General features: G+C 34.9%; 2 protein-coding genes across 2 annotated transcripts; both read left to right on the top strand.

Moving 5' to 3' along the window:
- The first annotated feature begins 1,516 nt into the window (after nucleotides 1-1,516).
- LOC114745605 (cyclin-dependent kinase inhibitor 7-like) lies at nucleotides 1,517-2,938 on the top strand. The gene is made up of 4 exons (XM_028933764.1): nucleotides 1,517-1,845; nucleotides 2,226-2,278; nucleotides 2,382-2,567; nucleotides 2,674-2,938. The coding sequence occupies exons 1-4, from the start codon at nucleotides 1,528-1,530 to the stop codon at nucleotides 2,738-2,740; spliced, it is 624 nt and encodes a 207-aa protein (XP_028789597.1). The 5' UTR covers nucleotides 1,517-1,527; the 3' UTR covers nucleotides 2,741-2,938.
- A 5,260-nt stretch (nucleotides 2,939-8,198) lies between these two features.
- On the top strand, nucleotides 8,199-12,607 carry LOC114745608 (uncharacterized). The gene is made up of 7 exons (XM_028933766.1): nucleotides 8,199-8,740; nucleotides 10,377-10,434; nucleotides 10,576-10,656; nucleotides 10,768-10,803; nucleotides 10,945-11,184; nucleotides 11,272-11,413; nucleotides 11,662-12,607. The coding sequence occupies exons 1-7, from the start codon at nucleotides 8,532-8,534 to the stop codon at nucleotides 12,147-12,149; spliced, it is 1,254 nt and encodes a 417-aa protein (XP_028789599.1). The 5' UTR covers nucleotides 8,199-8,531; the 3' UTR covers nucleotides 12,150-12,607.
- The last annotated feature ends 804 nt before the right edge of the window (nucleotides 12,608-13,411 follow it).

Below are 13,411 nucleotides of genomic sequence, written 5' to 3'. Positions count from 1 at the left end.
TTAAAATCATTAAGAAAGATTCTCAAATTGCTATGAGAAGGAGATTCTCTGGTTGCATTATAAGAATTTTTGTTATCATAGTTTAATTTGCCCATTAAATTCTTTTCCCTAAGAACATCAGAGATCAGAATGATCAATACGGAAAGATACCCTTAGGGCATAATCTGATTTAATTTGAAGATTCTATTTCTTCACACAATACTCATGTCATGTTCTTCTCCCCATTATAACCGTACGTCATCTCATCATTCCGTGAGCTTTTTTTTTTTTTTTTTTTAACCTTTTCCTTCAATTTGATCTCCTCTATGTAACTGCTCAGGCCTCGTTTGGTTAGGTTAAGTAGAGAGAAAAAAGTTAGATTCCCAAAAGGCCAAAACAAACACACACACACACACACATCTTGCTTGGTTTCAAATAAAATATAATACTCCATCTTTTTAAGAAAATGACTGTAAGCTTATGAAAAATGCAAAATCAACTAAATAACTTATATATTATTTTTTTTTTGAAAAGTTAACTTTCCAAAAGGCTACGTGATTGAGCCAAGTGAGGCTGCAGTCAATTGATAAAAATAATCTAAGTAAATTTATACAAATAAAAAACGACCATAACGTTGAAATTAAATATAAATTGTAATCTTCCCTTCATAAAATTATATCTATTAATAAGGTTCCAATTTCAATGAATTAATTAAGCCGCAACACGCAACAAAATATGGAGCTTGAGATATACTACCCTCGATCCTTAATATAAGACCCTGTTTAACTTTTATTTTGGTTTTAAATATAAGACCTCAATCTACTTTGTCTCTCATATTTATACATTTTTTTCCAAAATAGCCCTTCTAACAATGATAGTTTTAGTCAATACACTTGATTAGTAAGGATATTTTAGGAAAGACGATACCTATTTAGGACAAATAACCAACTTAACTTATTTTCTTAATCTCCTTAAATTAGTCAATTGACTTTTATAATTAGGACCAGAGGTAGTGTGTAAAATATTCTAAATCATGACATTATTTACAAGTTAAATACATGAAATCAGCTTCCTACTCCTGCTCAATTTATATGTTGTTATTATTAGATATTGGATTATTCATAAATTTGTTTGTGCGTTAATGCATACAGAATATAGTTAGAAATATATATATTTACATAAAGAATAGTAAAAAGAATAAGCTTTTAGAAAATATGTTTTAAAAAAAAAAAAAAAAAACACAACCTACAAACGGCAGACACGAAGTCTGCGTTTTGGCAAACCCGGAATACTGTTTTATACGCGGGGGCAGTCTAACGATGACGTTTCGCTCATATCCTCCTGCTACTGTTTGAGAAAGTCAGCAGAAGTACCATCAGGGCACGAGGAAGATGAAAGCAATCTCAACCGTCCATCTTTATCAATAAAATGTGCAATAATTTTCCTCCGATATCACTCCCTCTCTTTATTTATAGCTCCCTTTCACTTTCACCTTCATTTTTACCTCTCAAGCTTCGCTGAACCAAAAAGTGCAAAACCAGAGAGAGAATGAGTGACCTTAAACGCAATGCTTCTTCATCACTTGCGGCTATGGAAGCTTCTATTGAAACTTCCGTGTCCAAGAAAATGAAATCCGACTTCGGTTCTTGTCAACCGCAGTTGCCTTCTTCCGGTGTTCAGCTCCGAAGCTCACAGTTGGCAGACACGGCGATTTCTCCGGCTACCTCTGTGAATTCCACTGCAACTAAGGTTTCCGGAGAACATTTTTCTGGTCGGTTACCGCTTTCCTGTTCCTCGGTATCCAGCGCTAATGTTGAAACCATCGATGCTATGGGAAACAGCACGGCCACGGCGTTGGATCCGGAGGTGCAGTTTCGAATCTCTGTTTACGTTACAGTTTGGTCTTTTTTTTCATCCTTCCGCGTTATGTCTTTCAAAAGTTTCTTTTGGTTGCTGAGAATTTGAATTCTCACAATAGCATAAATGTTTGTTTCCTTCTGTTGCGTAGATTTTATCCTTAAATCCTCCATAGCACGAAACTACGAAAGGAATGTAAGATATATAGTTATCTGGTTGAACTATTGATATTTTCTCTCTTCTTTTGTCCTGTATTTTCTTCGTAGCCAAGCAGTTTCCCAGAGTCATTGCAAGTTTATGTTTCTATCCTATTCGAATTGCCGTTATTGACTAATTAATAAGCATATTTCTAATATTAATTCATACATTTTCTAAACTCGATCCTGCAGACCAGCGTTTTAGAAATGGCAGGCTCAGCTCCTAGCAACGTCAAATTATTCAGGTTTGAAATAGCTGTTTCTTCAACTCTCAGTGCGTAAGCGCAATTTTCTGAAGAGGAATGGCCATCATAACCTTTTCTTTTTAAAATTATATGGCATGTGTAGCAAAGACAGGTACTCGTTGAACGAGTTTTACGGAGACTCGGAAGAAATGACGGTGTTTCCGGTGAAGTCCTCAACGGAAGCCAGTGAGCATCGGAAGTTTGCGGCGACAAAGATGGCGCCAGAGGAGGAGATTGAAGAGTTCTTCGCAATGGCGGAGAAATACGAGCAAAAGCGGTTCGCGGAGAAGTGAGTGTTAAATTTGTGGTGCGCAGGATAAGGAGTGTGATCCCCAAGTGCTCACGATAGCAGAATCAAACCCCTAACTAACTAACAACTTTCCCTTTTTCTGCAGGTACAACTATGATATTGTTAAAGATATGCCATTGCAAGGTAAATATGAATGGGTTCGTTTAATTTGAAGCCATGAAAGTGCCTTACGGAATTGATCGTGCCACTTCCGGGGCTTCTGTTGAAGAGGACGTAGATTTGCTGGATTTTGTACAGCTAACACGTTGAATAGAAGTAAGAAAGCTACGATTCTCTACGACATCGTTTAGGGCTTTGATGGAAACTTCCTTTTTCTACAGAATGTGAAAGAAAAACATTAACTTAGATAAAGACAAGTCCCCATTAATTTTGTGCCTTAATTGCATTTGAACCTCTCTTCTATATGAAAGTTTCTGGAGGATATGCACTTGAGGCTGAGCTAAACCCTTGGGGTTGCTCAAAAATGGGTAATTTTTGTAATGAAAGGAAAAAAGTTTGTCTTTATTTTAATTTTTGTTTAAGTCTCCAAATGCAGGTATCTTTTTAAAATGTGGGGTTTGCTTTTGGACGTTTTAGAGAGTGATTCTTTTTGAGCTTTCCGCGCAGCTTGAGACGATCTTTTTATGGGATTATTCTCTTTCATGGACACGTTTGGGAACATCCTCTCCATCCCAAGCAATGATTCCATGTTTTTATCCCCTTGCTTTGTGGGGACCATGTGCCCTTCCTAAAGAAATGCCTGCATATCAAACTAATTTAGGTCCTTCGTTCACTGTTAATGATTGCAAGAATCATAGGGTACCGATATGGACAATATTAACCCTTTGCTTAGAAATAGAACAAAAGCATATCATCCCCACCCTACATCCCAACCATTTTCATTTCTATGACCCCATTACCCCCATAGGCCACAGCTAGACTGGTCGTTACATCCAGATTCTTTGGTCACACCTACACTGGTCGTTATATCCAGATTCTCGGACATGACATGTGTGGTCCATTTCTCGTTACTTATGTAGTAATAATAAACATTTTATTCAGCAAGCTGGACGGTTAAATTTCAAAGAGGGTAATATTTGAATGTGTTGTGTTGGAATGTCTTGTCAATTTTCTAATAATGTATGGATGGAGATCATCATTGTGCTTATACGACATCCCACGTATGGTAACGTTAAAAGCACTGCTGTGAAGTGAGAAAGTAGGCAATCGGTGCCTTGAAAGCAAGAATTATAATAATTGATGATCAGGTAAAGAAAGAGTACTGATCAGAGCCAAAATGTGAAGCAAATGAGCAAAGAGGCAAAAGGAAAGCAGCTTTTGTTTTGTGGGGTTTCATAATAATTATTATAAACTAAAGGGTTCGCCAGAAAAAGGGGGAAGGAAGGAGGGTGACATAATAATACTTGTTTTAATGGAGATGAAGAAGGGAAGTGTGACAGAAGACATTGTCGGAATTACAAGAAACAGCGTACATACACACATAGACCCCTCCATTATCATTATTTTGTCCCCACTGCCAACAATTCCACTCCCTTTACCTCTTATCCCATTCCCTCTCATCATTCTTCTTCTCTGCGTGGTAGGGTTTGCTTTCCGTCCTTCTTTACCCATTAATAAGCACATCCATGTTGTTATCAAAAATGACAAAACAATAGAGAAGGTTAGGGGAAATTTTTCTCATTAAAAATTTTATTAATGATTATTAATACTTTCCGTGTATAAATATCTATCAATTCTTTCCTATCAACAAAATTTTTGAAAAAAAAAAACCATCGAGGAAAATAAGTAAAAGGGTATTATCATTTTTTTTCCCATTTCACAAAAAAGCTTTCGACGCTGCTGGGGAGTATATTGGTGCACAAATGTCAATAAACATAATTATGTTTAGTTAATGTTTACAAAATAATTTTTTTCTTTCTTGTTCTACCCATAATTAATATAGTTATTACCTATGATATACCACAAAATGATTATATTTGATAAGAGAAAGCGTTCTCAAAGCGTGTTGTAATGGTGGGGTATTTGTTTTCATGATATTACTTGATCTGATTATATAAAATGGTGTTTATCTACCATCTTTTTTAAACATAAAACAAAGAAGTGCAATATAGGCATTACTTAACATGCTTCTAATCTGTACTCAACAGGAAATAAAAGTTTCAACTATGGATTCTACCAAATACATATATTGGCACTGCCATGGTGATTAATAAGCATGGAAGAAAATAATAATGGCCGCATGATTAATAATAAAGGCAATTAGGATGGATGAAAGAGTAGCAAAGTGCGTTCAAATCATCATCAACATGTTTTAATTAATGATGCTTATTAAAGACGTGATGGTAATGAAATGACTTTTGAGCTTTTGGAAGGAGAGATCCAGAATATCTTTCCTTTTTTTCTTCTTCTTGTTTTTTTTAACTTCCCAATATACTTCTTTTTCCTTTTCTCTACATGCATCTAATCAAGCATATATAACTTAAAAATATTACAATATTAATAGTTTGAAAACCCTTAAAATGAAATCACTGTATTAACATTTGTCATTGTTCATATTTTTCAAGGTAATTCATGTCAAATCAAAAAGTGTACTTCTCGGGGTATACTATTACAACATTTTCTAATCAAGAAGTGTACTTCTCCGGGTTCAAATTTGTTAGTTGTAAAAAAAATTTGTTTCTAAATATAAATTACTTATAGGATGATTAATGAGTTTTCCCCCCAGTTTTATCCTTGTTGACTTCATAAATGCATAGAGCTACTATAAAGTAAATATATGGGAAAAAAATACAAAACATATTTTTGATACTCTTTTTTTAATAAGGGCAAATGGAGAAAAATTATCAATTTAATATATTTTTTGGTTTGCGTATTTGAGATACAAGTGACTTATAAATAAGAACAAAGTGATATGTTGTTCTTTAATTGTCTTTGGGATGATTTTATTTTTCTTTAAAAAAAAAGTAAGCAAGCTTTTGTTTTTGTTAGGCTTTATTTCACACCTCAGTTCAAGTAAATTGCTCTGGATTGGGCCCTCTTATAAATTAATATTATAATAAATGAATATTTATTTTGAAAAAACGTTGTTTGACATACCCATATTTATATGGAAGCTAAATATATAGAATAAACACACATGCACAAAATCGAGCCTTCTTTAAAACCCAATCCAGTTCGGGTAGATGCCTGAACTGCTAATAAATGTAATAATCTCATCTCCATGAAAATATTCATACTGTTTCAATTAAGATCTTTTTATATTTGTTTCATTACCGTGGTTTATCTTGCCACGCCAGTGCCAACACCACGTACTCACACACACACACGCTCTCTCTCTCTCTATATATATATATGTATTTATATATATTCCATCTCAATTGAAAATGAAATAATATTTTTAATATTACACACACACACACACTCATAGGAGAGAATGATATTTTTGTAGAAGATAAGCTCAACATGCTTTTCAGTTTTTGTTGCTTCCATTTTTTCTCTTCATTCTTCACTCTTAAATAAAGTAACATCGCTATCGTTCCATTTTCCGATCGATCTCCGGACAGTTCCATTTTTATTTTATTTTATTTTATTTTATCACTTTTCTATATTTTAATTTTTAATTTTTATATAAAACATAGAGCAAAAATCAAATTTTAACTCTAATTTTTTTTAAAAATAGTAATAGTGAATATTAAAAATTTTTAAGAAAATAGGCTGCCTAAATCTAATTAAAAATAATCCAGGAGTGCTTAGGATGATGGCATGATATTTCTATGCGTTTTCCGGAAGTAAAAATCACATCCTTATCATCTACTACCTCAAATTCTTACTCCTCCGGTCCTAATTATAAGACCCAATTGACTTATTTGAGGAGATTAAGGAAGTAAGTTAAGTTGGTTATTTATAATAAATAAGTGTTGTTATTCCTAAAATATCTTTGCTAATTAAGTATATTGGCTAAAACTATCATTATTAGAAGGATTATGTTGGAAAAAAATGCATAAATATAAGAGACAAAATGGATTGGGTCTTATAATTAGGACCAAATAAAAAGTCAAATTGGGTCTTATAATAAGGACCGGAGGAGTAATATAAGATCTTGTTTGACTTTTATTTTAGTCTTAAATATAAGATCTCAATCTATTTTGTTTCTCATATTTATGTTTTTTCTCAAAGATCGTCGTTCTAATAATAATAATTCTAATCAATATTTTTAGTTAGTAAGGATATTTTAGGAAAAAAACTTATTTATTACAAATAAATAACTTAATTTATTTTCTTAATTTACTCAAATTAGTCAATTAGCTTTTGTATTTAAAACCGGGGGTAGTATTATTTTGGATTTGTTTTACTGCATTCTTATACTGTATTAAAAAGAAGTATTCCTCCGGTTCTAAATATAAAACCCCTATATTAGTATGTATAAGGGTCTTATATTTAATATCAGAGGAGTATATAAATAGTAAATTACTGATTACTTATGAACTTTTAAACAATGCCACCATTCTGAAAACTATGGTTAAACTCCACCACGGTTAACTTTTTAAATTGAAGGAGCAAACACTTTGTGTGGATATGGAGAAAATGAGAGATAAAAGAATATTGGAAGGAAAAATTTTCAAATGTAGCAAGTCTTTTGACTATTCAATCCATCCAAACATAGCTTTAATAGCTAGAAGTTACAAACGGAATTGAGTTCACAGCCTTCCATTTTAACAAGAGCATCAATGCGGTTAGATTATAAGGCTTTTTGGCCAATCTTAGCCTTTTCTCTTGAAACAAAGATGAAAGAACTTTCACCTCACATATGCAAACCGGAATATTAATTGATTAAAATTTATATCCAGCTGGACAGCTCGTTTGCCAGAAGTACATGTATTTATATATATATAATATAATATAATATAATATAAAACTAACACAACGTGTGATTCATAGGTTATAAATTGTGCAACCCATCTTAAAATTCATAGAAAACATGTATTATAATTAGATAACTTTTGGAGCGGTAAAAACACTATTTAACATAAAAGCCAATATACAGCTTGCTGGCAATGAGTTAAACAACGTGCAAAATATTTTGCATAAAAAAATAAAAATTATAAAAATAAATATTTTTAGTCTATTATTCTATTAAATTAAATTTTAATTTGATCTTCTTAGTATTTCATGTTGGGGTGAACTAGAGTTTAAATTTTTGTTGAGACAGGAACCCATATTTAATAGGTAAAAAAAACTGTGTCTAGCATAAAAAATGAAGCAGGAAATTGACACCTATATATTGTTTATGACTTTTTCTAGACGTATATATAAATTCATAACAAAATTTTTTACTGCGACTAATTCAAACTAAAATATTAAAAGAGGAAGAACTTATAAAAAAAATTAAATGAGATCTTATATTTAAAATTAAAATAATTTTTTAACTAATTTTTATATTTAAAATCACGGAGTGTATTGTATTTTAGCCGGTTATTGCCTCTTCCTCTCCCATTAGAATCGACATGGTCATGAATCACGCATGACGCCTGCATTTTACTTATAATTAATTTATAACGAGAAAATAATGAGATAACGAGAAAGGATAGGAGGTGGAGAGAGAGCATTATCCTGGAAAGCGTAGTGGCGCGTGGTGAATAATATCGAGTGGTCCCATTCACATTCACAGGTTTCGCTTCGGCCATTATTCGCCTAAGCAAGGTGTGGAGAGAGAGAGGAGATACGCCAGAATTAGCATCGCCAGCCACCTAACCAACAATTCATCATGTGCTGCTCGCCAGAATTAGATGAACACTAGCCCCGATGATTCCCACCATCACTATTATCCCAAATCTTCAACTACCATAAAGTAACATTCTTTTATTTATTTTTTTGAATATTCGACCTGAAATTCTCAGAATCCTGAAATTTGAGCTGTTCTGAAAACTGGGTCTTCCTCGAGCTATGCCGAGAGGTGAACGCGGCGGCGGCTCCAGTGGAGGCGTCAGGGGTGGAAATATCTTCTGGGGGAGAAAGGAGGACACTGATTTCAAAGGAATCGTTGTAATCTTTGCTTGGGTTTCTGTTCAGGAGAGCCAACTATGGGATTATGTGGATTTGTACTCATCCTTAGGGTGGAATTCTCTTGTTTGTCATGCTCATTATATCTCTGCGTAAGTTTATTTCTGTTAATTTTTTTCTTGGTATGACTTTCGTGCGCCAGTTCCTCTCAACATTGCTAATTTGCTATTTCTCGTCAACTTTCCCTGAATTTGTTTCTCCATTGATGCAGTGACAAAGGCTCGGTGAATTCTCGTTCAATTTTATCTTTTCGATTTTTTTTCCGCCATTAGTTTTAGTTTCCTGCTGTGATAACTGTATGGGGTTTCTTGCTTGGATGTAGTTTTGTTGTTGTTCTTTAAGGTTTGAGGCTCCTTAGATTTCTTAACAAATGCTTTGATTGGTAGTAAAGGGCATTTTTTGGATAAATAAGCTGCTCAGATATGAAGATGTCATGCCTGGCCGTAGATGAGGATGAAATCTCACGACAGTCAAGTAGTCAACTGTCTGTCGAGTACAACTTGAATTAGGGGAACGAGGCTGTTGCATAGCATTCCTTGGTTTTGGAAATTATAATCATGCTCACTGCGGCCTGGCATGTTTTTAGTTTTTTTTGGATCGGTGTCAATAATTATTACGAGTTATGTTTCTTGCAATTCAAGTGTTTTTGGGTTTAAGAAAAGAAGTTGTCATTTATTTGATATAGCTGATTGTTAACACTGGCCTTCATCTCAGTCCAGTGTTTTGATGCTGTAAACATCGGAGGTCAGTGATGGACCCAAAGCTTGCCATTTGAGGGTGCAAAAGTGAACACCATGTAAAATATGGGGGGCTACAGTTAAATTTTACTCTTTTGTTTTGGATAATAAAATTAATTTTTTTAATAATATTAATTCTTTTTCTTAAGGAAGTTGTGAAATATAGTGCTTGCTCCCTTTGGATATGTCCTTGTCAGAGGTCCCTGCGTTATAACTCGTGACATGAAGGTGCATGTTGAGGTTGAGTTCACTTTGGATGTCCTATAACACACGGTGCTAGAGTCAATATGTTGATGAAGATTACTGAGCACACAAACACACACACACACACACACACACACACACACACTCTACATCATTTGAGGCCATTTTATGGACTTGCAGCACATACTAAACTATCTAACTATCAGAAAAGGCATGGGCAAGCCGGCAAGCAATGTATTTCACGTTCACACAAATACAAATCGAGGATATCTATGTATATTTGTGCCTGTACAGTTTGGCTAATATATAAATTGAATCACCGTTGGGAATGATTTGTAACTCTTGTAGGTTAGGCACCCAATGAAGGTTATCATCACCATTTGAGTAGAGGGGAAATATCTAAGACTTGTTATAGTATGTGTCTATGCGTGTAAATATTGTTTTGGAAGGTTTTAGTTTGTGGTCGAACTGTTGAAGCGCCCCTAATAAAGTTAACGTAGTTTACCTTCAAATATGATTAATGAGAGTGAGAATGGAAAAGTTTCTATAAGTGAATATGTCAGGATGAGAGTAAGGTGTCGGGCATGACTAAATGGTAGATTCTCAGTAACAAGGACTCTAGTACTTTTCTGTTAGCACATGTAGAGACATGCTTAATCGATAATCATTCAAAAATGATTTGAGTGGGCTATACTGTATTCAAGTGGCTTATCAGATGCCTTCTCACTTGAAGTGATTGGTTGGCATACTAATAGAATTCTCTAATTTATTGTTTTTCATTTTGTAGGTTTCATCATGAGAGTGCGCTGTCATTGGCAATTTCCGTTCTTGATGAACTCATCAAGGTTAGTATTAGAAATGGGAAGTTGTGCTAAGATTTCATTTGAGTTTCTCAGACATGAGGATGTTCAGGCTGCAATCTCCGGGTATAATTTGTTAGCTTTGTATCTGAGGTTTTGAGCAAACAGTTTCTTTGTGTTATGCAGGAGTTGAGGACAAGATCATGCCCTGTGGTATTTGCTTCTTTTTCTGCCGGATCAAAAGCTTGTCTGTACAAGGTAGTTCAGGTAATTCCAATCACCCATTCTTATCTTTGGTGTGGAGAATTTATTGGTTGAAGTATGTAATTTTTGCTGGATTGGAAATGCTCATTCTAATAGCTTTTCATGTAAATGCAGCTTATTGAGGGAAAATGTGAAGGTCAGCTCTACCTGGTAATGCATTTTCCTAGTTAATAACTTCCTTTTTTCTTAATTAAAAATCCTTTTCTCATTCCTTGATATTTTCCTTGGTCAGTGATGTCTTTAGCCCTTTTACCATTTAGATTATATTAATTATTGTTTTATCATGTGAAGCATAACTATCAACTGCTCAGGAACTTTGTTTCTGGACACATCTATGATTCTGGCCCACTAGATGTTACAAGTGATTTTGGCATCCGCTTCGCTCTACACCCAGCGATTGTAAAAGTGCCAGGACCATCAAAGGTTGTTTCCTGGATGGCAAAATGTGTGGCTTCTGGTTTTGATGCTTTATACCTAACCCGGTTTGAATCCTTAGCTGCTGAACATTGGCAAGCTTTGTATTCTTCTATTGTAAGTATCTCCTCTGTCCAGCTGGAGTTTATTTTTGGGTATGATTGCATTGTTTTAATTCATTCTAATGTTCAATTTTCTCTTCAGAATTTTGGGGCTCCATTTCTCATTTTCTGTTCAGAGAAAGATGAGATTGTGGCATTTCAAAGTATCCATACTTTCGTCCAACGATTACAGGGTCTTGGTGGAGATGTTACCCTTGTAAAACTGAGTAGCCCTTCTCACTTAGGTGTGTCTGATACTTTTTTATGGTTATGTTCACTTTCCTGCATTGATACCAATATTGATTGTAATGCTGACTTCAGCGTTGCTTTTGACTCTAGTGATTTGCAGTCAAAGGTTTCTGCATGCATTCTGGAAACTTAAATATATGGTCTTCATCTAGTTCTACCTTATTCGGGCAAAGTCTTCCTTTGCAAATAAACCAGTGTAAGCACTTGGAGCATTCTAACACCATTAATTTTTCTGTTGTTCCAGGTCATTACAAGCATCATCCTATCCAGTACAGAATTGCTGTGACCCATTTGTTAGAGAAGGCAACCTCGATTTATTCTCATAAAATGATGGAAAGAAAGAGAACTGGAATGGAAAGTATGCATGATGAGATCTCAGAGTTAATCTGCGACCTACAGAAGGCAGCAAGTCATTCAAATCGGAGCCTCAGAAGAGTTGCATCAGAGCCAAGTGATCACTTCTTTCTGCCAAGCTCCGCAGCATATCATGACAGTAGAGATTCTGGCACTCCACAGGATGAACAGAAAGAAAAATCTGTTTGTCTGCCCAATCTCCCGAGCATCAATGCTCATAGTGTCCTTGGCCAATTTCTTTTCGATGTTTGTGTTCCCAAGAATATCGAGGAGTGGGATGTTAAATCTTCGGGGACCATGAATGGGAAGCCTTTTGCATCTGCTCGCGGGCGTTCACCCTTCAGCAGTGTCAAGTGTATCCGTCGCTCCAGATTATGAAATCGTTTTCTTATCTAACTTGAGGAGATACTTAATAACAAACTTAATTGCAAGAGTATGGTACATCAGCTTTCCTGCAAGAACTTGACTAGACAATATGACCTTTCTGCAGAGTAACTGAAATGGTTCGAGTGTTTCATATAAATAGAGTTTGCATGGGAAGAACCCACTCATGGATGTAAATTAATGATCATCTAATTGCCTGACGCGGGAGTGAGTTAAGGAGAGGCTTGCAAGAAGATGTTTTGCATGTACAAAGATTAGTGCTAGGGTCCAGTTTGGTTGTAGTTTTGATCAAAACAAGTGTGAGTTTTGTGGTTTACCGGAGCCTAGAAAATGAGCCCCACTATCCACGACTCAATGAATGTATCTTGTTAGAGTTTTTATATTGTACATGGATGTGTGTGTGCGTGTATATATATTGAGGTTAATGAGATGTGATGTTTGGAAACTTGTAGTTAAGACGTGTCTAAAGAGCAAATAAAGGGGAAAAGAAGCTGCTTGCCAGTTTATATTTTGTCCATGCTGCTGCTTTCGTTGGCAGGATCCTAATCACAGCCAAGAGGAGCGTCCAATAGGTCCATGAGTAACAGACTTCGAATGCCAGTCTGCACAATGATTCTTCTGACGAGCCGCGTGTCTCAAGGTAGTCACCCGATCTTCCATGATCAGCTCTCACACATCCTCAATCAATGAAGTCAACTTACGGTTGCTCAATATTATTCTCTCTATCCGTCTGAACCTGGATGCTCTTCAGATTCCTAGCCCCAGTTTCATAATAGTCCATAGTTCTGCTACTGTGCTGGGGTCCATAAACCAATGCTGTTGCTCTTTTCAATGTTAATGGACCCTATAGTTCAGGAACCCAGGTGTAATTAATGATTCTTGTTTGAATCATGAGTCATGTGTACAACAATTTATATGCCAAGTTAGGCATTGTCTTATGTACTATTATCACTTGCTATAAATTTTATATTTTACTTAATAACAAATTTATTTTTTATGCAATTAATTTATCCCCTACTTTCTTTTCTCTTTACTTAATGAAACCAAAGCGGGACTCCTATGGAAAGCCGAACAAAAAGCATGGCATTATTATTATTTTTAAAAATAAACCAAGGTTAGAATAAGATGGCATATTCTTTATTATAGAAATATAAATAAATAACCAACAAAGGTTGGTTCTTATGATAAGGAGCTAATTCATGATTTATAAGGTTGTGAGTTCAAATTTTACTGTTGGGTTTTATTAGTGGGCGATT

Source organism: Neltuma alba, unplaced genomic scaffold, assembly GCF_004799145.2.
Source record: "Neltuma alba isolate B1F8T4 unplaced genomic scaffold, ASM479914v2 tig00004731_pilon, whole genome shotgun sequence".
Taxonomy (NCBI): domain Eukaryota; kingdom Viridiplantae; phylum Streptophyta; class Magnoliopsida; order Fabales; family Fabaceae; genus Neltuma; species Neltuma alba.
The sequence above is the reverse complement of the archived record's forward strand: the minus strand, read 5'-3'. Positions and strand labels throughout refer to the sequence as shown.